Raw genomic sequence first — 26,996 nt, 5'->3', positions numbered from 1 at the left:
TTTTTTACTGGCTTTTGGAGGAAAACTCCTGTGGCCATTTGAGGAACTGCAGTTTTTGGTGCTTCTGCATCTGCATAATATCCAAGTCCTCCCCAGGTTCACGCTACGGGTTTCCGAGTTTTGTTATCTTGGACTTATATAAGCACACGTTATTAAACGCATATATACAACACACATGGTTTGCTTTAATAATTTGTAAACAGAAAAATGCACAAGAACAGTCATAATTTGTTTGTTGAAGCCTTTAAGTTAGTCTCCGGTTATTTGTGCAGTTACATAGACGTGTTTTCATTCATACCACATTTATCTGTATTATAAAAACTCCTCTTTGACTATGAAAGACAATACAATCCTAAATAAAAAGGACAACAAAGCCTGTACGGCAGCCAATGAACTTCACAACTTTTTAAAAAGAGTAATAGAGCTATAGAGCTATACTGCATGAACAGGAAATATTGCACATAGAGAAAAGGCTCTTGGGATGACATCATTATTAATTAAGTGAAAAGAAGGAGCAGAAGTTTGTGAAATTAGTCGAGCGAGTTGGATGAACACATATCTGTCTAAAGCAGTCTATTAATCACGCCTTCTTCAAATGGCCCTCATTTGTGCAAGCACTTTCCAATATAGGAAGAAAAAAATAGTGTACAAAGACGGTAAAGTTGGAAAAAAGACAACCTCAAACTGACATCATTAAATGCATATCTGACATTAAAACATAAAGTGGCACATTAAAACAAAGAAATACATTTCTTGAACTTAAGATACATTTGGCCAACCTTTCATGCTCCACAACGTAAATCAATTTTAAATGTATTGTTATGACAAGAAATGAAGCACACTTAAGGAAAACGTGCAACAATGCATGAGCGTACTTGAGCATAATCACAGAATTGAATGGAATGAGCCATTGCTTTCCTTTGAAGTTTTCCATTTAAATTGCACAGTCCAAATCACAAGTAACATTGTATCCAAGTTGTATATACAGTGGCTGACCACTCAAATATCGAAAGAAACAACAGTTTTCCTGATATCTTACTTGTCCAGTCTGCTGAGAGTTGTCACAAAGAGACACGATTTCAATTTCTTATTTCCTGACATTTTGGGAATGGAAATAGCAAGTCTGTAGAAATACAAAGGTTATTCTGAGGAGCATTTCCTGACCTTTAATGAAAACATAATGTCATTTCTGGCCTTTATACCATAAACTGAGCTACAATATAAAAGTTGGATGTAGCTTTAAATCTCTAATTTATGGAGCCCCGCAGGGGACATGGGAGGAAAAACAATTAAGACGGACTTTTGCGAGATATCGCAAAACAAACTCGGGATCTCGCAAAAGTTTTAGCCGCATTCTTCGGAGGCCGCCAGCTCGAAGCCGACCGGGAGGTCGAGGCACGATGTGCCGGGAAAGCGGTGTTCCTCCCGGCTGTAGTAGGTCTAGACCTCCCGTTAGCTTCGAGATGGTGGGTGTCAGATCTCCGAAAACGTCGGAGCACTTTTGCAAATATGTGATGTCTTGTAAACCGAGCAGGTATCTGACGTTTACACAACTACATTCACGCCTCAAAATATCTTAAAAGTGTATTTTGTGACCCAGAAAGAGTTTGTTTTGTGAGATCTCGCAAAAGTTTTGCGAGATCCCGAGTTAGTTTTGCGGGATCTCACAAAAGTCCGCCTTAATTTTTCTTCTCCCATGTCCCCTGCGGGGCTCCGTACTAATTTTATAAAAGTCTATCAGAAAATGACTGTACTGCTCACTTGATGTGTGACACTTTCTGTATGAGTTCATAGTTTCAATTGTTAGTTACAAATTATCTTTAATTTAGCAGGATGTTTATTTCTAAAGGGTGTGAAAGTGTTTTTGGATTCTCCATCAGACACACCGCTTCAGCAGAAAGCTGAAGTTGGTGGCTACGTCCATCTTTTATATTCAGTCTAGGCTTAAATTAAGATGGGACTTGTCTTAGTGAGAAAGCTATTTTTTTGGACATGTGACCATTTCCTAAAGGAGGTGCTTAACTGGCTTTCCCTGGGATTTGAATTGGGACTTAAATAGGGACTAGATTGGCAGGAAGCAGCATGACACTCCACCTGTAGTTAAAAAGTGCAATGGCACGCTTAAATTTTCCTGCACTTAATAGAAATTTGCCTTAAAAAACTGTCTTTGGCAATCTTTATGACACACTGTGGCGAGTCCATGTAGAAAACCCAAGCCCTGAAGGAATTACACAAATCCTAACAGCCACACTTCTATTAATAGTATAAAATCTGGACCCCGACTGTCTCACTTCCTGGACTGGATCTTCATATAGCAACCGAGAAAACCTTCCCCACCTCCCAGGTCAACTGAAAACAGAAGCACAGTATTTTCACATACCTGTAAGCCCATAAAACTTTAATAAATCTTATTTGAGTAAAGTTTAAACAACTTTCAATAAGAATTGGAAGATTGATATATCTAATGGTTGTTTTGGCTGCAAAGTTTGAGACTTCTTCAATTGAATTTTTGAGGTATATATACTGCAACATCTCTCACCGTATAGGTTTTCGCTGCTGGTTCTGCTGGTAAACTATAGTCAATAATATTGCACAGAAAGCAAAGACAACAAGCATGATTGTTCAGTTAAGAGCATATGGGATTCCATACAATAAGGCAATTGCTTTAATGAAAATATCTCAAACATTTTAATCAATGCTTCACTGACAGGCGATGTGATGTCCTCTTTAGTACTGATTGGTCCATCACATCGACAAACTATTACACAACTTGTGCACTTCTTAACACGGAGTGCTTGATATGTAGAGATGGAAGCAGCTGACCAATCACAAACTGAGAATTATGGATGGATGGGGTTACGGATGACAAAGCAAGGATATGGAAATTCAGCAAATTTGAATGACCATCAGGCTCCGTTTTCACCTGTAGACTTATTTCTGCAGACTGAAGCTGCCAGTCAACACTGGTAAAAGTTTTTTTCACACACAATCATTCTATGCTACAAGCACAGTTAGAAAAGAAAAAAATACCCCCCAGATATATATTAAATCCACATATTTTGCCGACATCTGTGGAAATAATGTTATTTGGGGGAATTCACCTTATCTAAAACAAAATTTTAAAGTAGGAATCAAGGATTCCAGGTGGGAGAAAAAATAATGCCGGAGGGCCAGCTTTTCTAGGTTAATGCTGCTAATGTAGCCTATTTACAATCTCCTATTATATGCAACAAAAATAGCCTTGTTTTTCACTAATAAGCTGATATGTTCTGGCCATTCACCGAAGAAGAAGAAGAAGAAGAAGAGAAAACTTAATCGAAAAAAAGGGAAGTCATTAATTGTGCTTTTTAACCCACAAATCCACTTCATCGCTGAAATGGGACAATTCAAGAGGCACCATCTGAAGTGCTTACATCAGTTAATGAGAATCTCTAAAGCTATAACAAGGACTGAAAATACAAATAGTAAATATATCATATTTATATATTTATAAAGTTGATACAATTCCCTTCCAGTCCCAAATCCAGTTTAAAAAATATTTTCTTCACATTGTCTAATGTCCGACATGAAGGATCTTTGTGTCGCCGCGCAAAGCCCTTATGATGCTCTAAAAGAGAGATGTCTTTGCCAGGGTTTGATTCTAATTATCCAAAATCTGGATGACACAGAAAGCTTGTGCTAAAAAGCCGGAAGAGTTATTTTTTTGTTCTCTTTTCTTAAATGCAGGAGGTTGTTTTGATGAGAAGACTGAACAGTTCTGCTGAGTATCCTTCTGTCGATGTTGGTGGTGGGTCTCAGGAATGCTTCAACCCCGGAGTTAAACAGTTACTTCGTTCTTACTGGCAGTGTGGTATGTGTGGTGGTGGCCGGGAATGTACTTCAGGTGGTCCACCGTGTGTGTTCGTCGGGAAGCAAACGCCTGCCTCTTAGACGTGGTCACTTGGTGGTTGACCGTCAGCGTGTTGTAGGAGTCAGTAGAGGCACTGGGTTGAGAGTACATCTTGGTCACCTTGTGGCGGTCTATAACTGGCGTGGTGGGTATCAGCATGTCAGCATGAGACATCGCCCTCGCCATGGCCTTCTCCCGGAACTTGTCACGCCTCATTGCTGGGGACAGCAACAGCGGATCCTGGGAATGGAGGCGGTCCGCTGAGAGCAGCTGCTCTTCCGAGAGGTGGCGGCTGCTTCCATATGCTGCAGCCGCCATCACACCGTAGGAAGACAGGCCGTACTCTCCACGTCGCGGCGTCCTGGGAGGAGACAGGACGTGGTCCTGCGACATGGCCCTTTGGACTCGACGAGGACGTTGCCGCTGCTGGTGCTGCTGGTGTTGCTGGGGTTCTGCGTTCAGCTTCACCATGTGGGTTGGTCCCCGTCCACCAAAGTCAGGATGATGCTTCCTGGCGTAGTAGTCATCTATGTCTTTATCACCTGGGGAGTTAGGAGACAAAGATCATCAGGGAGAGGCAGGCATTGAGTCTTAATGGCTTTGCTTTGAATGGCTGTAATTTTGGATAGCTTGGCTTATGCCACATCTCTCCGCAGCTAGCTTTATTTCAACAAATTAGCAAAATGCACCCATCAATCACTGAAACAGCAACATTGCATCCCTGGTCAAAAATAGCTGCAGTACACTGGCAAAAACTGCAGTGTGGCTTATGAGGTGGAAAGACAGATGGGGGGTGGGGGTGCTGTTTCCATGCTCAACAGCGGGAGTCGGGAACCTTTCTTATAAACCAGGAAATTATGAGCATCCACCCAGTTTCTTAACTGTTTATCCAGCTTATGATCAGGAGCAGCCTGATCCTGTCTCCCCTCTCATAGGGCAAAAGGAAGGATACACCCTGGGCAAGTCATAAGTCCAGAACAAACAGAGAAAGGCAGACAATCACACATTGGCCAAGTCTTTAAACCGTGGGAGGAAAACTAAGAGAGTACTAGGAGAACATGCATATACAGAAAGGCACCAGTAAATCAGGGAACACTGAATAAACATGTTTATGTCGTTTATGTACACAGGAACACATAGTGAGCTTAGCTGTACTGACCTTCAGACTGTCACATAATGCCCGACGATCATCACTCTGCTCTTTCGGTATGAGTAATATAATCCAGTCGTGTCTAACCCTGGACTGTCAGCAGCATAAGTCAGTGTGTTAGGAATCAAAGGTTGCAGAATAATCCCACCTTGTAGCTCGTGAATTAAAAATTATCTTATTTCCATTTGATTTACAAAGAATTCTGGGTAATAAGACCCCGTTGCTAGAAAGTCTAAATTTGGTCCAATCATGACACAATGTGTTGAATGAATATTAAAGCAATGGTTGCTCATTGCCAAAATGTTTCCTGGGCAAGTCGTGCTTTGCAGCATATTAGATCATTTTTCATTCTGATACGTTTTAGTAATCAAAACAAATTATTGCACAAGCAAGAGCCTGTACCTGCATCAGAAAAAAAAACTCTCCCCAGTCTAAGGAGACTCTTTACTGAGCATAAAATCTCTTTTCTGTGGCTATTTGGGTATTAGAAGCTTTCTATCTACTATTACTGAAGGCCAGGCTCGTGCCATTTGTGTGGCTAAGTACAGATGATGGTTGCGTAGTGCGTCTCGCGACATCATTAAGTCAAATAACAAAACACTCAGCTGCGGCGGCAGATTAACCCGGTCTTTCACAAAAACGCGATCCCCACGGTAATAGTGGCAGTAAGAACTGATAACATAATCCCACACCAGCTGGAAAGTGCTATTCAAAGCAGTTTGAATTGTTTTGTCCTTTCCCTTCGTGAAAAACAGGATAACTCCAAGCTCTTGTCAATGTATTTGTCCTTCAGCATTGAGAACACTCATCAGCAAACCACAGTACTCAACAGTTCATGCGCGGGTGGTGCCTGAACGGGCAACCAGTCATTTAATCCTCTGCCAGAAAGCAGGCCGCCGCTCCGCTGTGTGCACACACTCCTAATGGTAAAATCATTACCGCAGTATTAGCCACAGGTAGCTCTCAGCAGACTTCTGTCTACCTGGTTTTTGGCCGTGCTCGCAAAAAGGGGAAGGCTACCAAGGTGCCTGCCTGATTAACTATTGTGCTGAGCAGTTGTTACCTCTGCAGTAGTTAATTACTGCAGAACACAGAGGTTGAATTGGCGCTTTAGGACTATATCACGCTTCACCAGGTCGTGGAGAAAGGGGATGATGGGAATTGTTTGTCTGGATGCTCGTCTCTCTGGGAGAGATGTCACGCCTGGATGCAGAAGGTCACCTTATTTTCTCCCACTATGAGGTTTTAATGTCCACTAGTCTGTGCATTCCTAATGAGGGAAGCCAAACTCTTGCCTGTGGCGATGCGGTCTAGCATTCTTCCCCGAAGGGTTGGTTTAGATATGACATTACGGCGGGAAATGTCAACCGAACTACAAGTATAGACACAACTGACAAGCTGCGGCTCATATCTCTAATGACAGGTCAAAGTAAAGTTTCCAGTCAATAAGATCTCAAGAGTTACACTCAGATAATGATATGGCATAAATAAGAAAAAAACCCACAACACGGAGCGGAGTCTATATAACCTTAGGGTCTGAAAAGGGAAGATTAAAGATTAAATTAGCATTCATTCCTTGTGGTAAAATGTCGTAAACTGTGGTCTATGTGAACACCACCATGGGGATATCTAAGGTTGCAAAAAGTCTCATAAAAAGTCTACGAGAAGCAACTTTCTGATTTCGTTTCCAAAAGGATGACCATCTGTGGTATTTTCTGCGAACTTGTTTGCTAACGAATTGTCAGTCGTTAGCTAATGAGCAAGCAGTTTAAGTCTTCCCAACTCCTCCCCACATATATTTTTTGCAGTCAAGATGCCTGAAAGGCTCATCTTGAGGCTTGAAAACAGGAATTTGCAAACCAACAGGTGACGTCACAGTAACGACATCTATCTTTTGTACTGTCTCGACTGTGGTGCAAAATGCCTGTTTTAGTATAGAAGTCTATGGGAAAATGACTGTACTGCTTTTATGATTTATGACCTCAGTAACCACTTTTCTATTCAGTTTATTGTCTCAATCTCTACTTTTTCTTTATATAACTCAGTATTTATCTTTAGATGGATGCTGAAGGATGTCATTCATTAGGGTTGATGCTTTGCTATTGACACATGTAGTAAAATGTAGCAACGTCCCCCACTTTCTACAAATTCCTACACATTGTTTACTTTTATATTTGAAGTCAAAGTTTTCATAGGACAGGACAAGAACAGATCAGAAAACAAGAGATGCTTTTTGTTACAATCAGCTGAAATTAGCTATTTTTTCCTTTCTGCCACTGAGATAAGTAAAGTCATCCTCGAAATGGCCTGCTCCTCTATAACTGCCTCCGCTTCCATTTGATTTAGGTCTTATTCTTTATGGATGTACACATGTTCCACTGTTTACAGTGTAAGTGGCTGAAATGATTTAAGAAGGGCAATGGAAATTACTTGATCTCATCTCTGCGGCTCAGATAAAACGCAGCACTTTACTGTTAAAATGATTGCGAGAGGCTGAAGGGTCCCAAATGTGAAGCAGAGCTACAACACAGGAAATTGCTAACAACTGCTAATTAAACCCCAGCTCCCACTTTGCTAGATTACATGCAGTATAGCCAGTGTATTTATGTGTCAGCTATTGATCACAGGACACCGTAATCATATAATGCGCTAACACTCGTGAAATTGGTGGAACATCAATTATAAAGTGATCGTCAGAGGTTTGGAGTAGGAGTGGTAGAATGTAAAAGGGGGATAGAGTAATATCATTTAGGTATTTCTTTTTGGGCGGATTAAAGGTGGCTTATTTGTTCTAAAAGGTGTTTTAATCCCTTTTAAGGGTGATTAAGGGGAAAAACAGCAGAGCCAAATATGATTGGTTTCTCCTTCTTTGTGCCGCCTCCTTGGAGGAGCTAAGCGGGTTATTTTAGAGCTGCGTCCTCAATCCCTGCGTCGTTGACGTCGTTGAAGGACGGAGAGGATGGAAGTGTCGCTCTCGCTCTCTCTCTCATACACACACAAAAACTACACACCAGAAATGATTTATAATTGCCAATTTTAAATTGCAAATAAACCATGCTAATTTAATTTACTAATCATCGTCTCTCCAGATGGTTTCCATTAAAATTGCAACTAATTATATTACTTTTAGGCTTGTTTCCAAAGATCTCACTCATGCTAGAACTTCTTTTTTCTTCAAGGGATGACTTTCCTTGCGTGTTTGACAAATTCTGCTGGGCCCCTGTCTCAAATTCAAAAAGCTTCTTTGTAGTTCAACATGATTCATCTCTGTGATTTTCTGTGTTTGTACAGGACTCTGGCAAGATAAGAGCAAAGCCCTGAGTTGATAAGTGAAAGAAAAGACAAACTTATAAAAGACAAATGTGGAATGCGCTGAGAGGAGATTGCTCTGATGCATGTTTTTCTATCACATAACCACACAGTGTAAAAAAGGACCAGTGACATGTTTAAGTGGCTTTCTCTGTGTGCGTACCTTGTCTTAAGATTCCTCCTGATGCTTTGAAGGTTTTATTTGAACCATTTTTGCAAACTCTTGTGAAGCTCTTTCTGAGCTTAAGGGAAAACTAAAGTACACCCAGAAGTTAGCGATGAAATGTGTACTTTCTGGGTGCTAAAGCTATAAGCGAGTAGGATAAAAGCAATTTTATATATACATATAATATATATGCCAGTTGTTAACAGTCATGTCAGCCCACATCAGCTGCTGGAATGACTGATCTGCTTCAGCTTTATATATTTTGTGGAATTTTAGAGCATTTAGAGCATACTATTTAAAAAGGGAGTTTTTCCTTCCTACTGTCGCCAAAGTGCTTGCTCATAGGGGGTCATATGATTGTTGGGTTTTTCTCTGCATGTGTTATTGTAGGGTCTACCTTATAATATAAAGCACCTTGAGGCAACTCTTGTTGTGATTTGGGGCTGTATAAATAAAATTGAATTGAATTGAACTATTTAATGCCCCACTCACACAGGCCTAGATACTGGTTGGCAACTGCCTGGCAACCACCAGTTGCTAGAGAAAAAGCAGTTGCTGGAGGTTATAGGCGGTTGCTGTGAAATTGTCTGCAAAGCCAAGGACACACAGACCTAAAGATCTGCCAGTGACTCAGTGAGTAAGGAAAAATGTGTCTTCCCCGACAGATTGGAAAGTGATTGCTTGGTGTTTGGTAGGGAATAGGTATATGCAGCTGGAACAAAAACCTCCTTATCATTACACCGGATGCCTGTATTTTGTATGGAAGATGCATGTGTATTCTTTTTAATGCAATAGAAAAACATTCATACTTTATGTTGATGCAAATGTGTGGAGGTACTTTTAATGCAGTTGTTGAGTTTGATTAATTTTGGCTACATGGAAACATGCCCCAGAAACGTCAAGCATGAATAAGGCTATATGCAATCAATATTTGATTATAAAATCTCACTAAATACGTCAACTCAATGGACCCTAACAATCCACGTGCCCAGCCTAGAAATTAGCAAAGCTGCAGTTTAATGACCTGGGACTGAATTAATTCACAAGATAAACATAACATTAAATAAACAGCTTAATTTAAAGATCGCATTAAAAAATGTTTAATTCATAAATAGTCGAGATTTCCTATTTGTTTTCTTGTTCATGCCTCATGTCCCATCTTACTGTGCAATAAAGGTAAATGTAATTTACTGTCATTTAGGAAAGACCTTCCACACAGATGGAGCATACCTCAGGAAACTTGTGGCTTTAATGAAAGTTAAATAAATGAAGAAAAACTTGACTCATCACATGAAACCATTCTACGAACCAGTGGACAATGCACCAGTGAGGAGGTTAAAGCAGCAGCATCCACGTTATCATCAAACTGAAAATGTCACCATGAGGATAATGAACTGTAGTATTGGCGAGACATTAAAGTGCCATCCAGTTGTTGTATAGAAGCCATTCAGCTGAAAAAAAAATGGTTCTTAATATGTCATTAAGAGACATTAGCAACATGACATGGGCCACAGATGGAACTAAATTACACGCCAATTAGATGTCAGTCTATGAGCCGATAGATGAGTGGATGGGAATGAGTGTGGAGCCTCTGAGCGTGCTGTCATGCATTTTAAAAAGTTTATTTCCCTAAAAAGGTGAAAAGTGAGAGTACTATCTGTATGATGAGCTAACAAACATCTGGAGGTAGTTATCATGATGCATGTCTCTGTAATGGACATTGAGATGTTTCATCGGGCCCGGCGCGGTGAATCGAGTAAAACCTCTAATGCACAGGCCCGACATGAGGGTGATGTCATCGCCTGTGTTTTTGCAGCGTATCAGGTATGACACAGTGATGGAGGACGACTGAAGGACCACTTGCTAGATCTGTGGAAAGTATTTACTTAAGTCAGACTTGAGGGCCAGCTCGTAGGAAGGCAGCAGATGGCTCAGGTTCTGGAAGGATCTGGACAGGGACAGGTCGTAGGCTTCCGTGGCTGAGGTCAGGATGTTGTTCATCCGCTGGGGTCGCTCTACAGGGGACAGGGGAGGAAGTGGTGCACTGCAGTCAGCACACAGTCAGTCAAAAGGATGGGCTCTACACTGGGAGTCTTTACTTGAGGGAAAAAGAAAGGAAAGTGATGCAGTGGGAAATGTGTGTTGAGAAAGATTGAGCAGGACTACAGAGCATTTAGGGACTGTTTTACACATTTTTTCAACTTTTGGTAATAAAATTAATAAATAACTGAGACACTGAACAGCAAGTTAGAGTATTAAAAATGTGAATGTGGGCACGGGTAACTGGGGTAACCACTGTAACTACACCCACCATATCTTATGTGCATGCTGGTCAGATTTGGGCTGTTTTAAAGTCAGAACTAACAGAAAAGGCCAGTTATTTCTGTTCTTATCCTCCATATGCTCCTTGTTCCTCCTCCATCCACTCATGAAATGATGTGGTTCAAGTGGTTTTTGTAGCTTTCTTCTGAACCATGTCGAAAGTTTTCGCCTATTCCTTGCGACCGTCTGCAACTTTTTCTTGGTTTTTTCCCCTTTGTTTTCAAAGTCGCTCTCACCCTTTTATATTTAAGCCTGGTACATGGCTCCATTCAGATGAGAACATCTTTTCTTTTGTGACATTTGGATAGTTTATTTTGGGCATATGTGTATGTATCCTTAAGATAGTTGCATGAGTTCTCTCAGAAATGCCAAAAACTTGGGGCTCGCTCCAAATGATCACTGTCATTTTTCTTCTGAACTGTGGTGCTTGTTAAAAATAGCCACAACTGAGCGGTGAATTTCGGCATCATTTCAGCTTGTGATGTCCTGCTTTTTGGAATCTGGCATGGCCAGGCAAACATCTCTACACATATTTCATTTTCAAGATGAACAGTTCTGCAAAAAAACTTTACAAATCCTTGTTTTTCATTTCAACATTTGTTGACCAACAGCTACCAGTGCGTCAGCCTTAACTACTTTATGGACAAAAGTCCCGCTGCCACTGGTGGAAAAAAATCAAGTATGCATATATCAAGGCATGCACTCTGCCTTTCCAAATATTTGTGAAAGAATGTTGTGCTCTAAAGAACTCAGTGAATTCGAGCATGGTATTCTCATAAGATGCCACTCTTGCAACAGAATTTCCTTCCTACTAGATATTCCACAGTCAACTGTAAACTGTATTTTTGCAAAATGGAAACATTTAGAAATCACAGCATCCCAACCAGTGCTGAGGCACATGGTGCATGAAATTCACCAGTAATTCCAGACTTCCAAAACTCCTCTGGGATTAACATCAGCACAAAAAGTGTGCACTGGGAGCTTCATGGTATAGGTTTCCATTGCCGAGCAGCTTCTGTAGGTAATGTAAAGGTAGCTCAGTACTTTTGACCATATAGTGTATCTGTTGGTTGCATCAGTACAATCTATGGATGCACAATGTGAACCAAGCTTGCTGGGACTGGTTGATAGTTTACACTTCAGCCTTTTGTCTAAACATGGCTACTTCTGGCACTAAGAACCTCTCAGACTGGGATCCCAGTTTGGAAGATGTAATTTTAATTCTTTGCTGGACAGAAACATACTCAGAACTTTAAAAAGAAGAGATAACATGTTAGACTGAACTGAACTAAAAATTAAAAAGTCAGAATGGGCTGTATTTTAGAAAGGACTATGCTTAACAAAGAGCGCTTTGCTTGCTAAGGCTTGCTGAGGATTTTGCGTCAAGGCATTTCAAGGATATTATTTACTGAAGTTGCAGCTTCAATGAAATGACTAATTTGTCTTCTTTGCAGTTCTGAGTCAGCGGGAAACTGCGTCACTCAACTGCATCTAAGCAGCTCAAACGACAGATCATTTTGCACGCCTTTAACAGTTCATTTGGGGATATCTGTGATATGTATAACACCATTACAGCTCCCTGCACTGCACAGAGCTCCTGTGGCTTCAGAATTTAGGACGCCCAGTCACGGGTCAGGAGGCGCGGTGGGCGGAAAGGGCTGGGATTCAGGCAGGGACGCGGGTGCTGGATTTAAAAATAGGACCGGGCGACTACTGCAGCAAGGAGGATAGGGACACACAACACCAAGGAACATATGGTGTAGAGGGGAGACATTCACAGAATCAGAAAGTGTGTGTGGGGGTTTGTGGGGTAGGTTGAGTGAAGGAAGAGGAAAGAAAAAAAATGTGTGTAGAAAAGATTTTTAAGGTTGGACTAAAGGTCATGGATTGTAATGCAGCAATGTGAAGTTTTGCAACTGCAAAATATACACAAGCGCTTGAACAAAAGGAAAGAAAAGGAGAATAATGACCCTCAGTGTGCAGGAAAAGAATTCAGTTGCTACTATACATGAATTATGTTAAAGAAAAACTGATGAAAAGATACACATAAACACCATGTGTATGTGTATTACTTACCGTATCTCATTTGTCTGTGGGCTAACAAATCCAAGTGAGAAAGAAAGGATCAATAACAATCAATGTGCACAGTATGTTTCAAACTAGAGGTCGCCCTTGGTCAAAAACAATATTGCAGGAATGCTGCCAAGGGTTAACAAAAACGTCCAAACCAGCAACTCTTGAATTATGCATTGCAGCTATGATCCTCATCAGAAGCTAAATAGACTTCAAAAGTGCTGTTTGAAGAGTTTTATTTGGTTCTGAAAGCACTTTCGAAACCCATTTTCCCATGAAAAGCCGGCCTGTTTAAGAGGCAGACAAGCGCAGGCAGGATGTGGATGGCAGCGCTCCGTTAATGGTAAAAAACTTTGTTTAATGACTCAATGACGATAACTTTAACCCGAAACAGTGACACAAAACACTGGCCTCTGCAGTTTTAGAATATCACAGAGGGGATTTTTGTAAGTAATTAAAAATCCAGGTTGCCTCTTTCATTTCACAGCCATTTAGATGCAGAACCGTTCAGTAATTCCACAGTGAAGAGCTGCTCCCCTTTCACAGAAAATCACATTTAGAAAAATAGATGGGATGCTATGAGAGTAACTGGGTTTTCAATAACTCGAGCAAACTGCACAGGCGATCCTTTGATTATCACACTTTTTGCTTTTCATTTTCTCCGAGGATTTCTTTATCAGCTCCTCGTACTTTAAATTCCCTGTGAAAGGCATACTTTTGTTTTTGAAATTGGAAATAGTCTATCACAGAAATTGCTCGGCTTTCTATCACTTAGAGATAATAATGCATATCATTTTGGAAAATGAAGCCAATGACTGCCATGAAATCAGGCTAAACTAAAAAGAGTATATCACGTTATCAGTCTAGGGTTACACAGTGAATTGGACTCTGCCTGTAACTACACATCAGCAGTCAAGCAGTTTCTTACCCATTTTAGGTGTCAGGGCGGTCAGGTCCAGGTGGCTATGCTGGTAGTCATGGTGGTGGTTTCCTGTTACGAGAAGAACAAAAGCAAATAAAAGTGTGTCAACATCAGCAGACACAAAGAAAGGTAATAAAAAAGAAGCCCCTTTTTGATTTATTCAGACTGCATTATTATATAGAATAACTGACCCGACTCAAAAGTAATAACAATCAAGTCAAAAACATATTACAAATCAAGTTAAACTAAACCAGTCAGCAGCACAGCAAACATGAGGTATACAGCCCAAATAAAAATAAGATGGTTATAACTGGAATCTAATCCGGTCGTTAAGTGATGACGTGACGAATCCTAATTCCGGGCCTAAAGTAGTCTGCGTTTAATATGGCTTTTGTGTTGTTAACATGTTTAATGTTTTGTATTTTCTTCTATTTAATCTCAAAAGGCTCCTAAAACAGTCAGTGATCACTGTTGACCTCCCTCTGCTTTTATTACCGCTAATCATTTATTTAAGCTCAGTTTTTAAAACCTTAGGATGTAACTAACCTCGTATTGTGGATGGATTATCTCAGTTGTTCTCCTGGCTGAAGTTTGGTCCTTTTACAGCATCCTGCCATGCGATTACATTTGTTCCTGACCACCGAGAACACTCACGTTAACTTTAATCGAGTGGAAAAACAGTTAGCTTGTTTAAATTATGCTAACATAGCTGTGTCGCTAGCGATCACGTAGCACATCATTATATACCAGCTAGCCAAACTTCAGTAACCCTACAAATGTCACTGCTGTTTAGTTTTTGGTCTTCATTTATGTTGGAAGTGATAACAGAGCTGTACGTTTTAATTTGTTTCCAAAACCCTGCAGTCAGGACATGCTATATTGTATTTAGATAGAAGCTAGCGAGCTAACGTCCTGCTAACTTCTAACTCCGTTAAATGTCATAAATTCCGTTTTCATGGATGCCTGGATGTTAAACTCAATTGTTACACCTGGTAGAGCAGAACGCTGATCATTTTATTAAAGATGAAAGACTTTAGACAGTTTTTCAACTCTCAGTAATGCCATAGTGATCGTTTGATATATGGACCTGCAGCGGAGTTTAGGTCCAGACACGGCTAGTGATGTCAGACTTAACGACCGGATTACTGTTATAATACTGTTAATATGCCTGTTTGACAACAGCTTATGAAAAATGTCAACGTATCTCCTCAAGGGATCCAATTTTTGTTTTCGGGGTTTTTCGAAGACTCAGAATCTGAGAACAGATTCTTCTATCGGTCCTATTCAATACATTATACACCCGTGTTATACAGGCCATCCATAGCTGCTGTGCAATACAAATAACCTTGCTTTGCCTTGACAGTCACTACACTTTATGCATTATCTATGCCGCAGTGTTGAAGTAGTGAAAAACTGACCTTTATGAGTTCGGCACGACTGGCTCTTCTATAATAACGTGACAAATGTTGTTCTCTATTTCAGCAGAGTATCAGTCAGCCCTTCCATCCACTCAAGTCAGTATTTGCTATATCCCCAGACATGAAAGCTTTGATTTGTTCAGTGTCTCAAGTGAGCAGTAAACTGCCACTGCTCAGTTATGAGCCTGTAAGTGTTTCTTCCATTTGACAGAATCCACTGTTTAGCAGCGCTTTACCAAGATGATTGATTATAGTCACTTTGTCTGGGTACGTGGAAGCGGCTGCACCTCACGGTCATCCATCTTTGCGACGGGTGTGTCATTTGATGTTGCGCTAATATTGTAATGTGTTGTTTTGTTGGCTATAGAACAAAGCAATATGTTGTGAGACCTCTGTCACTGAGAAGCAATGGGAATTCCAATAAGTGAAAATATTGCCTTTATTCAATTATATCTTCTTTTTTTCCCCCCTGAACAACATACAACTCATGGTTATGCAGTTGTGGCTTATTTCCATTTAAATATGTTCATCTATCATTCAATAAGGCAGTAAAAGCACAGCTCTGATAGCTGCGTGTGAGCTCTTTAAGAGGCTTTGAGCTGATGACAGTGGCTTGAGTTCTGCCTTTGTGAAAGATCGGTGCCCGTAGGTCACCGACGCTGATTTGCCGGTGGGAGTTTGTGACATTTCAGACAAATGTTGACTTTTGCTAACATCCTTAATGTGGAGTTGGTGGAGTCTCTTTTACATTCAGTTAGTTTTTGAATGTAAAGGCTTTGAGAGTTAAACGGTTTTGACTATTTTGGCTAGGTGCGTTGCATCATTATAAAGCATGTCTTCGGTCCGTCCTCCCTGCAGCTGTACTCTGTTTTCCAGTCACACAGGTTTGATCAAGGGGCCAATTATAGCAGCTATAGAAAACCCAGTTAAATTACCCTTCTATGAACAGAGGTTTTGTACCGAGTAAATAACCTTTTACTATCTGAGTAATTGGGGAAACTGCTTTTTCCCCAGAGCAGAAAAACAGACCTCTAGATAAATTTCACACATTAAAATGTACCACAAATGTTTAGCCAAGGTTCAAAAGCTTATCACCCGGCAAAGATGGTTTCGCTTTGAGGTAATCTCCGGTTCAGAGTATGCATGGGTGTGATGCCTTTATATAAATATGAATGGGATCACCAGCATTGTGCAGTGCCTCTGGTACTAAACTGAGCACATATCGGAGACCTAAAGAAAAATATTAAATATTATATATACATACAAAAAAAATAAATCAGATCTAGTCCCATGCATGGCAACATGGAGCATGGAGCTCATTCACATCAAACTCAGTTACTCATGAGGCTGGAGTCTCTATTTCTTTAGATGTGTTTGGTCAGCAAGCTGACATTTCACATCAAATATATGAAATTTAAAGTCCGTGCCTTCAAATAAACTGACAGCTAAAGAATCCTGCTACATATTAAGAATTACAGGGGATTACCAAATGAAGTGAAGGTAACTTGATGCAAAAAGTATTTTGTTTTTAAAAGTAAGAAGAAAATCTCCCCCACTAGAGAACATCAAGTGCGTCATGCAAAGCCGAGCCTTTTAAAAGATGTCCTCTTTCACTAAAGCCTGAAACCCAGCAGGACGACAACACAACAAAACTCTTAGGGCTATGCAGTCTGCTGCAACAACAGTGCACAGATGCACTACAGATGCATTACATAGATAAGGCTTAACACTGTTTTACATACAAAACCTGGCAGTTTAATGCACTACTGAAATATACTGAAACATGTGGGCATAATTAATAGCCTTCACCCATCTGCAAAGGTAATGCCATTAGTCTATCCAACCATACATCTACCCATCCATTTTCTTCTGCTTATCCAATTCAGGGTCATGGGAGGGTTGGAGCCTATCCCAGCTGCCACAGGGCTGAATGCCGTCAGGCTTTTGGAAAAGACTGCACGTATTTGCTCTTATTTAACCACTGAATGTTAAAGCTCAGCTGACAGTCGATGCTTTTAGCAAAGCTCAGATTCAGATTGAGACTGTGCCGACCAGTCGAGTTCTTCTAAACCAAAATGTAAAAATAAATAAAAAGATTCTTTATGTACCCAGGTTTTTACTGCGACTGTCACCAGAGTTGAAAATGATCTTGTATGAAAATTTCCCTTTACTGGAACTAATGAGCCTTAACAAGAGAAGAGCCTCAGACTAAAGGTAGAATGAGAGAATACTGATACTGAGTACTGCTATTAAAGTGTTATTAAAGTGCTAAACAGCAGTCACTCGAGTACGGAATCAAAAAAGTGGAGCAAATGTCAGTTTTGTCATTCACACAGAGATAGTGGCATGTTGAATGCATCAGCGTGTACTGAAAAAGAGCACACCGTCTAGGTGTTAATACATAATGCAGCAGCTCTCACTGTCAGTAAAGTGTGTCACATGGATTGGCTGTAGTAATTCAGGCAGATCTGTCACAAATGAACTGAATGCTTCCAGGTTCCAGCGGGTGGACAGAGGGGATCCCACTGTGACCCAGATCCATTTTAAACGCCTCGCTCTGGGGGAAGCTGATGGACAGACGCTGGCTACCGAGACAGCCCATGCTATGTCATTATGCTGGCAGAGTGTGAAGTACCATGTGGACTTGGTGGGACAGATCACCTCATTTTGCCCTTCTACATATGCATGTGTTATGGAGAGGCCAGTTTACAGAGGAAGACGAGTTTCTCTAGAGCCATTCAGGATTTTAAGCTCTCATGTATCTGTAAAGGGAAGCTATGATGGATACATTGAATTATTACTAACACTTTACAATCTGACACAGAGTAACTACATCTGTAAAAAAAAAAAAAGAAGCAGTTTAGTGACATTTTGTGTATTTGGCAACTACAAATTTATGATATATAATAAATTAATGTCGCTTTTTTGAACTGGAAAAGTGAAGTGAGGCAATTTGACTAATCACATAACGCAACAGATGAATAGAGCACTACTTGTGGGAGCCCACTTGTGTTATTTGTTAATGTTGGTGGAAAAAAATGGAATAAATTCCCGAATCAAAGCAAAATAAACTGAAAAACGTGTATACAGAAACTGAAAACTAAAATTTAATGTGACACCAGACAAGATGAGATGCTTTGGATATTAAATTCAGCAGTCATGTTTACACCTCTGCTATACTGACGACAATTACATAATTCTGCACATGCTATTTATCAGATTTCCTCTACAACCTTCGTCAAAGCTGAACTAAAGAAATGACACATTTTAATTAGCAACTTTGGTCAACCTAAAAACCCTACTGTGACTCAACTATCACTACAGCTTACATTTAAATTGCCAGCTGGTTCTCTGCTGTTTTGTCAAAGGCAGGACTGCCTTGACTTTGTAGAGAGATGCACAAGGTGTTCTTGGGCACTGGTGTATATATATATATATATATATATATATATATATATATATATATGATTATACTTACTTGTAATTGCTTTACTTTCCTGAAACAAATGACTTTAGTCATTCATGTTTGAATGCCTTCTATGCACAGCAACGTTTTAGACAGGCACAGTTTTACATACATTTTACATACAGGGATATATATGGGAGATATATGCACTACTGCACTACACTAAGGAAATTGAGGCAGGTTGGAAAATACTGACAAGGTAGAAATATTTAAAAGTTATACAGGTAAAACATTGTTGTGTAAAGTGCTGTTTTTTGTTTCTGTTGAGTATTGCAGCATCGACAGCGATCAACTCGAAGGAAAATGACGGAGGCAAAAATGTCCTTAATATTTTGGGAACTTTATTCCACATCAACATGCGGCAAAACCTTTCCTCATGGGTGCCTTTTTTGTTGTTGTATACTTTTTTTTCCCTCAGGGGCGTGATGACTCAGCATACGTGCCCTTACAATGAAACAGTGCCTCCTTGTGGTGACAACTATAATACTGTCTCTCTGTTAAACAACAGTTACCATAATGCAGTTAAACACACTGTACACCATGAGTACACACAATGAATATCTTAACAGTTTCCCCAGGGGGCTCATCAGAAATGGAAGGAAAAACTGACTATCAGAATAAATCAGACTATCAGAATAAAACAGGAAATAAACACATACCTGAAACAAGGTGAAACTACACTGAAGGAAAGTAAACCTTTAAAATGAACCAGAAAGTAGACAAACGACAATTTAACTGAAACAGGGGGACAGACATAGAAAGAGGGAGTAGACAGGTAAACACCAAGGATACTAAAACAACTACTGTACTCTGAAAAATGTAGACAAAAATTAAAACACAGAATCAGAAAAGAGAAAATGTGAGTCAGAAAGCTCACGATCTACTAGAACAAACAAACCTTTTAAAAAACAATGACAAGGACATCCTGTATGACTTTGGACTACACTTGTCTAATTAACTGTGATCTCACTCGACGATATTTCTTTCGTCTGCTAATTTTTAGGCCATGGCACAGGAACGTGTTATCCCATTATTATTTAACTGTTGTCCCTTCCAAGCATAGACAGTATGAACAAAGGGGTAAATCCGACGCATGCCCTGAAAAATCCTCCTTACACACTCTTGGAGTGACTGTAATCTACTTTTAGATATGACCCAAAATGACTGATTGCATCTATAATAATATCACAAAAGCATTTATAGGTCAGGATTTCTATAGGAACAGGCTCCACCCCCTGGCAGCTATTAAAAGAACACAGACTTAAGGCCCCCCTGCTTTAAATCTGCACTCCCAGCTTCACTTTTTAGACTCGGAAGCAACATCCATCTTTTATGGTTTCACAACACCAGCTGGTGGTGCAAACGATTCTTTTTCCCCTTCTTTCTTTCACCAAAAAATAAATTACTTGCTACTTATTAATCAGACATTTTCTTGGAGGACACACATGAAGTTACAAAGAGTTAGACTTCATGAACATTCAGGGGAATGACTTTAGATAAGGCATGCAACGTTCAGTCGTTTATTGGCTGCAGCCCATCTTTGATGAGTTTTGGAAGGTTGTTGCTCATCTCAGCGTATCGGGTATTTAAAAATTCTCAGTGTCATTTTTCACTTTCTGCACTCAGCGTAATTATAGCATTTCTCTGTGCACATGACTTCATCTTATTTCATTCTACAAGTAAACCACATCTGACTGAAATCATCTCATCCTGTAAAGACCAGGATTTGAAAAAAAAAAAAACAGGAAAGAAATCCTTTCACCAATCCTTTCATGCTTTTCCATCTCACATGGTGCTGTGGTGAAAAGGAAAGTTGCTTCATTTTGCTTATTTAAACGCCGGTGTCTAACATTAACGCGATCCACACAAGTCTCAGAGCCTTACCCACACGCTGCCACGAGCTTGACCGATGGTGTTTCGGGGAGCACGGCTTCTTGGAGTCTGTGAATTACTAACAAGGATAAGCACAGATTTATCTGATGTCTTCTTCGATATGTCAGAAGTCACATCACACAAAGCTGCCGTTATCCTTGCCGTGAAATAGAGGACTCCATGAACCAGAAGGCTGAAAAAGGATAGGAAACCTGAAGAATCCAAGTAAGCAGCTGAAGTTGGAACAAACAGACTTATAAAAAACAAAAGCAGGCTTGCAACTGGCCAGAAGTGAAACGGATTACTGAAGAACATATTCACAAACCGTCTCCCCACCCCAAAGGTTTATCTAAAGCTTTCTCCTTCGACACGCCTTTCCATCCACTTATAGTTTGGCTCTGTTTTTCTTGGTTTAGGAGCATCCTTTCCTCCACTGCAGAGAAATCTCTGCTACATCCTCCAGTGTTTTTGGGGGGGATCTTTTTGTTAGCTGTTCTTCCTGTTTCAATAAAGCCAGCCCTGTAAACAAATGCTTTTCCCATTTTAGTGTGGAGAAGCTCAACTTGTGTACACACAGCTCTGACCTTCACCCCATCCAACACTTTAGGGATGAACTGGAAACAGAATGTCCAGCTTTAATGGAGCAAAAAGTGCAATGCTTTTACAGAAATACACAAAAGTCCTCCTTTAGTGTGAGTGTTTAAAGTGCAGATGTTCCAGGAAAATCCATTTTAGCAAAAGATCCATGAAGGTTCACAAGGTTCACAGTAGATTTAAGCAAATTTAAGTCAGCTATCCAATGTGTAATGGATTATAATAGAAATATATAATATGTGCAGCTTTTGATATTTGGAAAGCAGACTGACCTTTTCACTCCCCACAGGGGATAGACACCAAACTCTGGACGCCACAGCTATGATACTAACTCCTTCTTTGCTGGATGGTAGTCCCACAGCGCTGACACTGGGCGAATCGAAATTAGCGACATCGTGAAGTCACCGACGTCTTATGTTCCATAAAAGTGTGCTCGACGTGTCGGCATAGCAATAAACTGAACATGAGTACCTGAACCGTCACTCAGCCACTGACCTCATTAAAAACAACGAGAATGTGCACATATCGTTAATGATTCTGCCAAAAGATTTCTTTTTATTAGAACTTTTTCTTCGCATCAATGCAGTGTCCTCTCAGAAGCAAGAATGCCGACATCTCTGCATTCATTTCAGAGTAGCTCTCATTAAATGACCACATTTAATGAGAGCTGTAATTAATGAGCAACGCTGAATTCCTGTTCTAGCGTCTTCTGTCTGTGGAAAGTTGGGCAGGCTGAAGGAGAGGAAGCGAGAACATAGACAAGCTGCTCAGTATTAAAGGAAAACCCCAGAACTCTGTGATCATACTTGTAAAACACACGTGCTCATTGGTTCAGATGAAACTATATTCTGTGCTCCTGAAAGATTGTTTTAATGCAGTATTAGTTAAAATACAGCCTTCATTGTCAGACTCACTGTGACAGTCCCAAGCTGATTTTCTATTTGCTGTTTTAAACCAGGTGTAATGATCGACGAATGGTAGACTGAGAGACTGAAGCACACTGCAGACTCATGGGCTTGCAACCTGTCAATCATAACCTGCTTTATCCTTCAACTTGTGACTGAGACCAGTAAAGTGTTAACAGAGGATTTTAAGCAAGTGAAACAAATGCTAACTTTCCCACAGAGTTATGCTGTTTCCCCCTGGTGGCCATTGGAAGGAATTGCACTGCACTGCCTTCACTTTTCAGAAGGTCCGTCAATCTTTTAATTGGCGAGACCTGATTGCTACTTCAATTTTTCACAAAAAAACTGTAGTTATATTAGTAACAAACCTCCTGCTTGTTGCAGCTCTTCAGTTCAGTAGTTGTTGTTTTACCATTTTTAGATTGAACTTTTTGGCCCATTGCTTTTTGCTGATTTTATTTTTTTAATGCCAAAGAATATGTTTACAGACTTTTTGTGTGTAACCAAGACAGATTATAGCTCAAGCAAAAAGCTGAATTTAATAAGCCTCATTGCATGAACAGAAGCAAATGAGTAAAAACTGGCAAAGCGTTTTAATTCTCATTATAGATGTAAAGGAAATCATTGATGTAAAGGAAAGACAGGAGAGTATTCAAAAAACAAATTATCCAGTAAGTTATTTTCCATAATTGCGCTCCGTGTTTTCCCGTAATTACATTGGTCGTTTGGCACGGAGCAACTGTTGATAAGCAGACTGATGAAACGATGAAATGAAGGAGAAATGGGCAGGTTTTGTCAAGACACCATAACTGGAAAATTGCAACTGGGATCTTTTAATGACTTTGTAATTATGAGGCAGCCTCATCTGCTCGTTGGCATTTAACAGAGAGCTCACGGAATACTAAAATAAAATGTTTACGTCTTTCCCTTCAATTTGGGAATGCATTTCATTTTAGTTACAGCTAATTGGAGTTCGTGCAAGTTTAGACTTTCATCAGTGATGACTGCGCAGTCAGGCGTCACGCAAGCTTCAGAGTGAACTAGAAAATCGCTCTGAACAAACAGCTGAAGAATGCTCTTTGTTTAGTCTCTGATGTGCACTTCCACACTCTGAAAACAGACGAGTGCGGTCTCTGTTTCCAGTGATTTAGTATGTTTTTAGTTGTTTGTCAGTCTGTCAGTTGTGCCCACAGTTCTGACAGATGTTGGTCTGTTTTCAAAGAGCTCTCCCTCTTTGCCGAAAAGAACAGACCGGAGAACCGAGACGACTGTCTTGGCATTACATGATGGCTTCCCACCAGGGGCCCGCGAGGCCGAGGATCTTTGTTTCTCCAGTATCGATTAGGGATTGTGTGTCACAGCTCTTGGATGCATCATGTGCTCCTGACATGCTTTTTCCAGTCAAGAGGAAGCGCAGCCTGTTGTTTTCCCCTCTCCTCCTGTGACCTTGTGACTTTTTAACAAAAAGAAGAAAATACCTGCAGACCCTGCAGGGCAAAAAGCAGTAACACATAGGTGTGGAGGGACAAACCTAAGCTGTGTTTATGCACAATATTTCTTTCTGTGCCAAGGCTGTGCTCCCATTCTGGGAATGCGCTCTGTACTTTGCATTTTGTGGGCTATCTGAAGGAATCAAGGCTCTTTAATAATCGGCTCTCCCATCTCTATTCTACTTATCACACAACAAATTATAAATAAATTCAAGATTAAGGCTTCAAGATCATTCAGCTATAATCAGCTACAGGGTTACAATTTCTAGAGTAACACCTAAATCTCATCTTCAATATGTGGCTACTGTTTTAATCAAGTTTGAGCTGGAGGAGGTGGAGTCTGGTGACCGGGAGGTCTTCTTAGACCGCTGTCGACCTTAAATCACAAATTCTCAGTTTCGTCTGTTCATCGTCGTTGTGAAAGGTTTGGTCGATCAGCAGAAGGTTTCAGTTTACAGCATGAAGGTTGGGAATAGGTGCTTTACTATGTACTGCAAGATGATAAGTTGAGCCATCTGCCTTTTCAGATATCCAAAGAGAGAAAAAACATTATTAAGGTTAACACTAGCTCCCTTTTTTTAGCTCTGTTTTTGGTCCCCTCCATCTGATTCTTTAGCTGCTATCTGCTGCTTTATGGTCACCAGTTTAGTGGTGTGCAATGGGTTTTTAGAGGTTTTGCTCAGAAAACAGAGTTAATTAATTATAGAATAGAATAGAATAATCCTTTAATTGTCCCACAAGGGGAAATTTGGTTGTAACAGCAGCCAAAAAGACACATATACAAACAAACAGTACACAGGACACAGAACAGAAACATACACAATTTTCTTACATATCTATATATTTACATATTTACATATTTATACTCAAGGATGCTCTTCGATGGGTCACGGCAGCTTAACATTTAAAGTTCACACGATTTCAACCATTGCTAATATCTGTTGTGTCAGAGGAACAATAAATATTTGAGTATATTAATGTATATACACTAGCACTGTGAGGCTTTTACTCTGTGTATATGTTAGGCCATTTATTTCCCAGGCTAACCTTGAAAAGCAGCATCAGTGTCTTGCCATTTACTGACTACTGAGATGATCTTTTTCCGGGAGGCTTCAGTGTAAGTGGGTGTTATTTTACAGCCTTTCTGGCTCCCTGCATGTCTTTGAGTTGCTTTGTCTCCTTCACACTTCTGTCACATTCACAGAATTAAAGCAACAAACGCCCATTCCTCCGCCGCCTCCTGAGTAATGTGCGATGATTACAACAGATAATTACATCTATTTACATATAAATGTGATTGATATTTTTCCTACAGAGCTTCAGCTTCTTTAAGCTGCTGCCGGAGACGTTTGGCACTGATCTTGTTATAATCTATCCATAATATTTGGATCCTCCATCTGAAGTTACCTAATTAAATGATCATTCGCGACAAGTAAACAATCGGAGATGATGACGCTAATTAATGACGGCGCAACGCTGCGAGGCCGTATGTGTGGAGAGACGCTGCTATGGCATCTCACAGTGTTTATTCGAAGACTTGTGATTATAAGGAGTCAGATGTTGTGTTTTCTCAGTTGCATACTCAGAGTGACTGCAGAGGCCACAGGCTTAATTGATGAGGTGCTGTCATCCACAATATCGACCACCCTCATAAGAATCTCAAATGAACACTCCAGCGATAATGCCAGCACTCGTTAAAATCTGAGCGCAGTGGGACTTTCGGAAATGTCAAGACAAACCCAAATGGTTTCAAAACAGGAGGACCTTTTAAAATAGATGCCACAAACCCCATTTTCATAACAACGAGCAACAATATCTTGATTGTGCATTCATAATTTTCAGATCTCCCTGCTGTGCTTTTTAATTTTTACTGGCCCTGCCTGAAGAGACCATTTGCTCACCCTGTGCAGCCTTGTGTCAAACATGCCCGGCAGTCAGGTCGCGCCTCAACAGGTACATAGTCAGATTACTTATTAAAATGTTGGCTTTAAGCCCAAAAGGTCGGCAGCTTGCCACTTGGCTGCAGGTGCAAAATGCGGCTGGCAGGAGGTTTGACCTCGGGTCAAAATGATCCTTGATTTCCTTTGACGTACTGTAATAATTCTGACACACTTAGAAACTTTTACTCATTAGCTGCTGAGGATTTCGGTGTAGCACCTGTCACATTCGTGAGATGATCTTATACACATGCAGTATAAAGTTGACTGATGTATGCCTCGTACAGCCTTTTCATGAACAGTTTGGTGCACATAATCCTCTCACTATTTAAAGAAAGGCTATCTTCACAAAGTTTAAGTGTCATATATCTACAGCATGGTCAGTTTATGAAGCTCACAGGCTTTCCTTGCAAGCTTGACTGACTGTAAGGACAAAATGTATGTTCCCTGACTGGGTCATGGGGGGGTTGGTCAATGCAACTGGTGATATTGTTGGAAATAAGTATAAAGTGCTGCACCCAGTCTGCATTTTACTTGCAAACTACTGGTGACCGTGACAATGTAGTAGTGACCAAAGCAATCCCCAGGAGGTTTTTGGTGAAGCTAATTTCACGCGGTGACAGCTAGCAACCTCCAGCAGCCACTCACCAACCAGCGAGGGAACACACACTTTTCCCTAGCAGCTGGAGTTTTGCAGGGGATCACTTACTGGTTTCCAGGCCTGAATGACTCAAAGTGTCAAGCAAAACAATAACAACTTGTTTCACAGGCCTCTATCAGACAGCTGCTAGTAATATGGGGCATTTAATAAAACCCAATACATCCTGAGCTTTGATATTTAAAGACTACAGCTGTAGTTTGCATTCCTCACCAATCTATACCTTAAAAATGAGCCTTTGAAAACCCTTGAAAATATTTAGTCTGAATAAACCCTTTCAGGAGGTTGAGATGAATATAAGCCACACATGACAACAAAGAATGTGGTTCACTTCTCGGCCTCTCTCAGAGTTGAACTAACACTGCTTTATTTAAAGCAAGCAAGGTGATCTTCGCTGACCTTAACTCCCGATGCTCTCGGCTATTTTTTGTAATTTCATTTATCAGTAACATCTCCACAACTGTAAGGCCAAACTGAATACATTCAGTGCCTCCGCACCATCACCTGGAAAGAGTGAGATATGTGAAAGTCCAGCAGAAATCCGGTTTAACTTCAGCCCCATCAAAATTCTAATCAAAATTCAAAACAGTGACTTTTTATGACGAGTCAGTGGCACTGTTGCATCTATAAAGTCAGTGTTAGTATTATGCACACTGAATGTGCCAACCCTTTTTTAAAAATGTCAGGGGTTCTGTTTTAGTAATTGGCATTATCCTCAGTGCAGGAATTACACAGTTTGGAAAGGCTCAAACAAAGAGGTAAAATAAACCAACCTTAGAGGACACATCTATGAAGATGACCAGCTTGTTTTCTTTTACACCTGCC

At 40.4% G+C, this 26,996-nt stretch overlaps 1 protein-coding gene across 3 annotated transcripts in view; it reads right to left on the bottom strand.

The window, feature by feature from the left end:
- Positions 1 to 227: 227 nt before the first annotated feature.
- Positions 228 to 26,996, bottom strand: part of shisa6a (shisa family member 6a) — an 84,565-nt gene continuing 57,796 nt past the window's right edge. The window contains exons 6-9 of one of the 3 annotated variants that reach the window (XM_085272140.1): positions 13,838 to 13,900; positions 12,913 to 12,933; positions 10,401 to 10,529; positions 228 to 4,431 (exon numbers count right to left, since the gene is read on the bottom strand). In XM_085272140.1, the coding sequence (XP_085128266.1) occupies positions 3,818 to 4,431; positions 10,401 to 10,529; positions 12,913 to 12,933; positions 13,838 to 13,900 (827 nt within the window). In that variant the 3' untranslated portion in view covers positions 228 to 3,817. The remainder of the gene's footprint in view (positions 4,432 to 10,400; positions 10,530 to 12,912; positions 12,934 to 13,837; positions 13,901 to 26,996) is intronic. The other 2 variants (XM_085272141.1, XM_085272142.1) reach the window with 2 other exon arrangements.

Source organism: Mchenga conophoros, linkage group LG4 (assembly GCF_057382185.1).
Source record: "Mchenga conophoros isolate Kocher_MC1m ecotype Shallow Benthic linkage group LG4, M_conophoros_male_GT1.1, whole genome shotgun sequence".
Lineage (NCBI taxonomy): Eukaryota > Metazoa > Chordata > Actinopteri > Cichliformes > Cichlidae > Mchenga > Mchenga conophoros.
The sequence above is the reverse complement of the archived record's forward strand: the minus strand, read 5'-3'. Positions and strand labels throughout refer to the sequence as shown.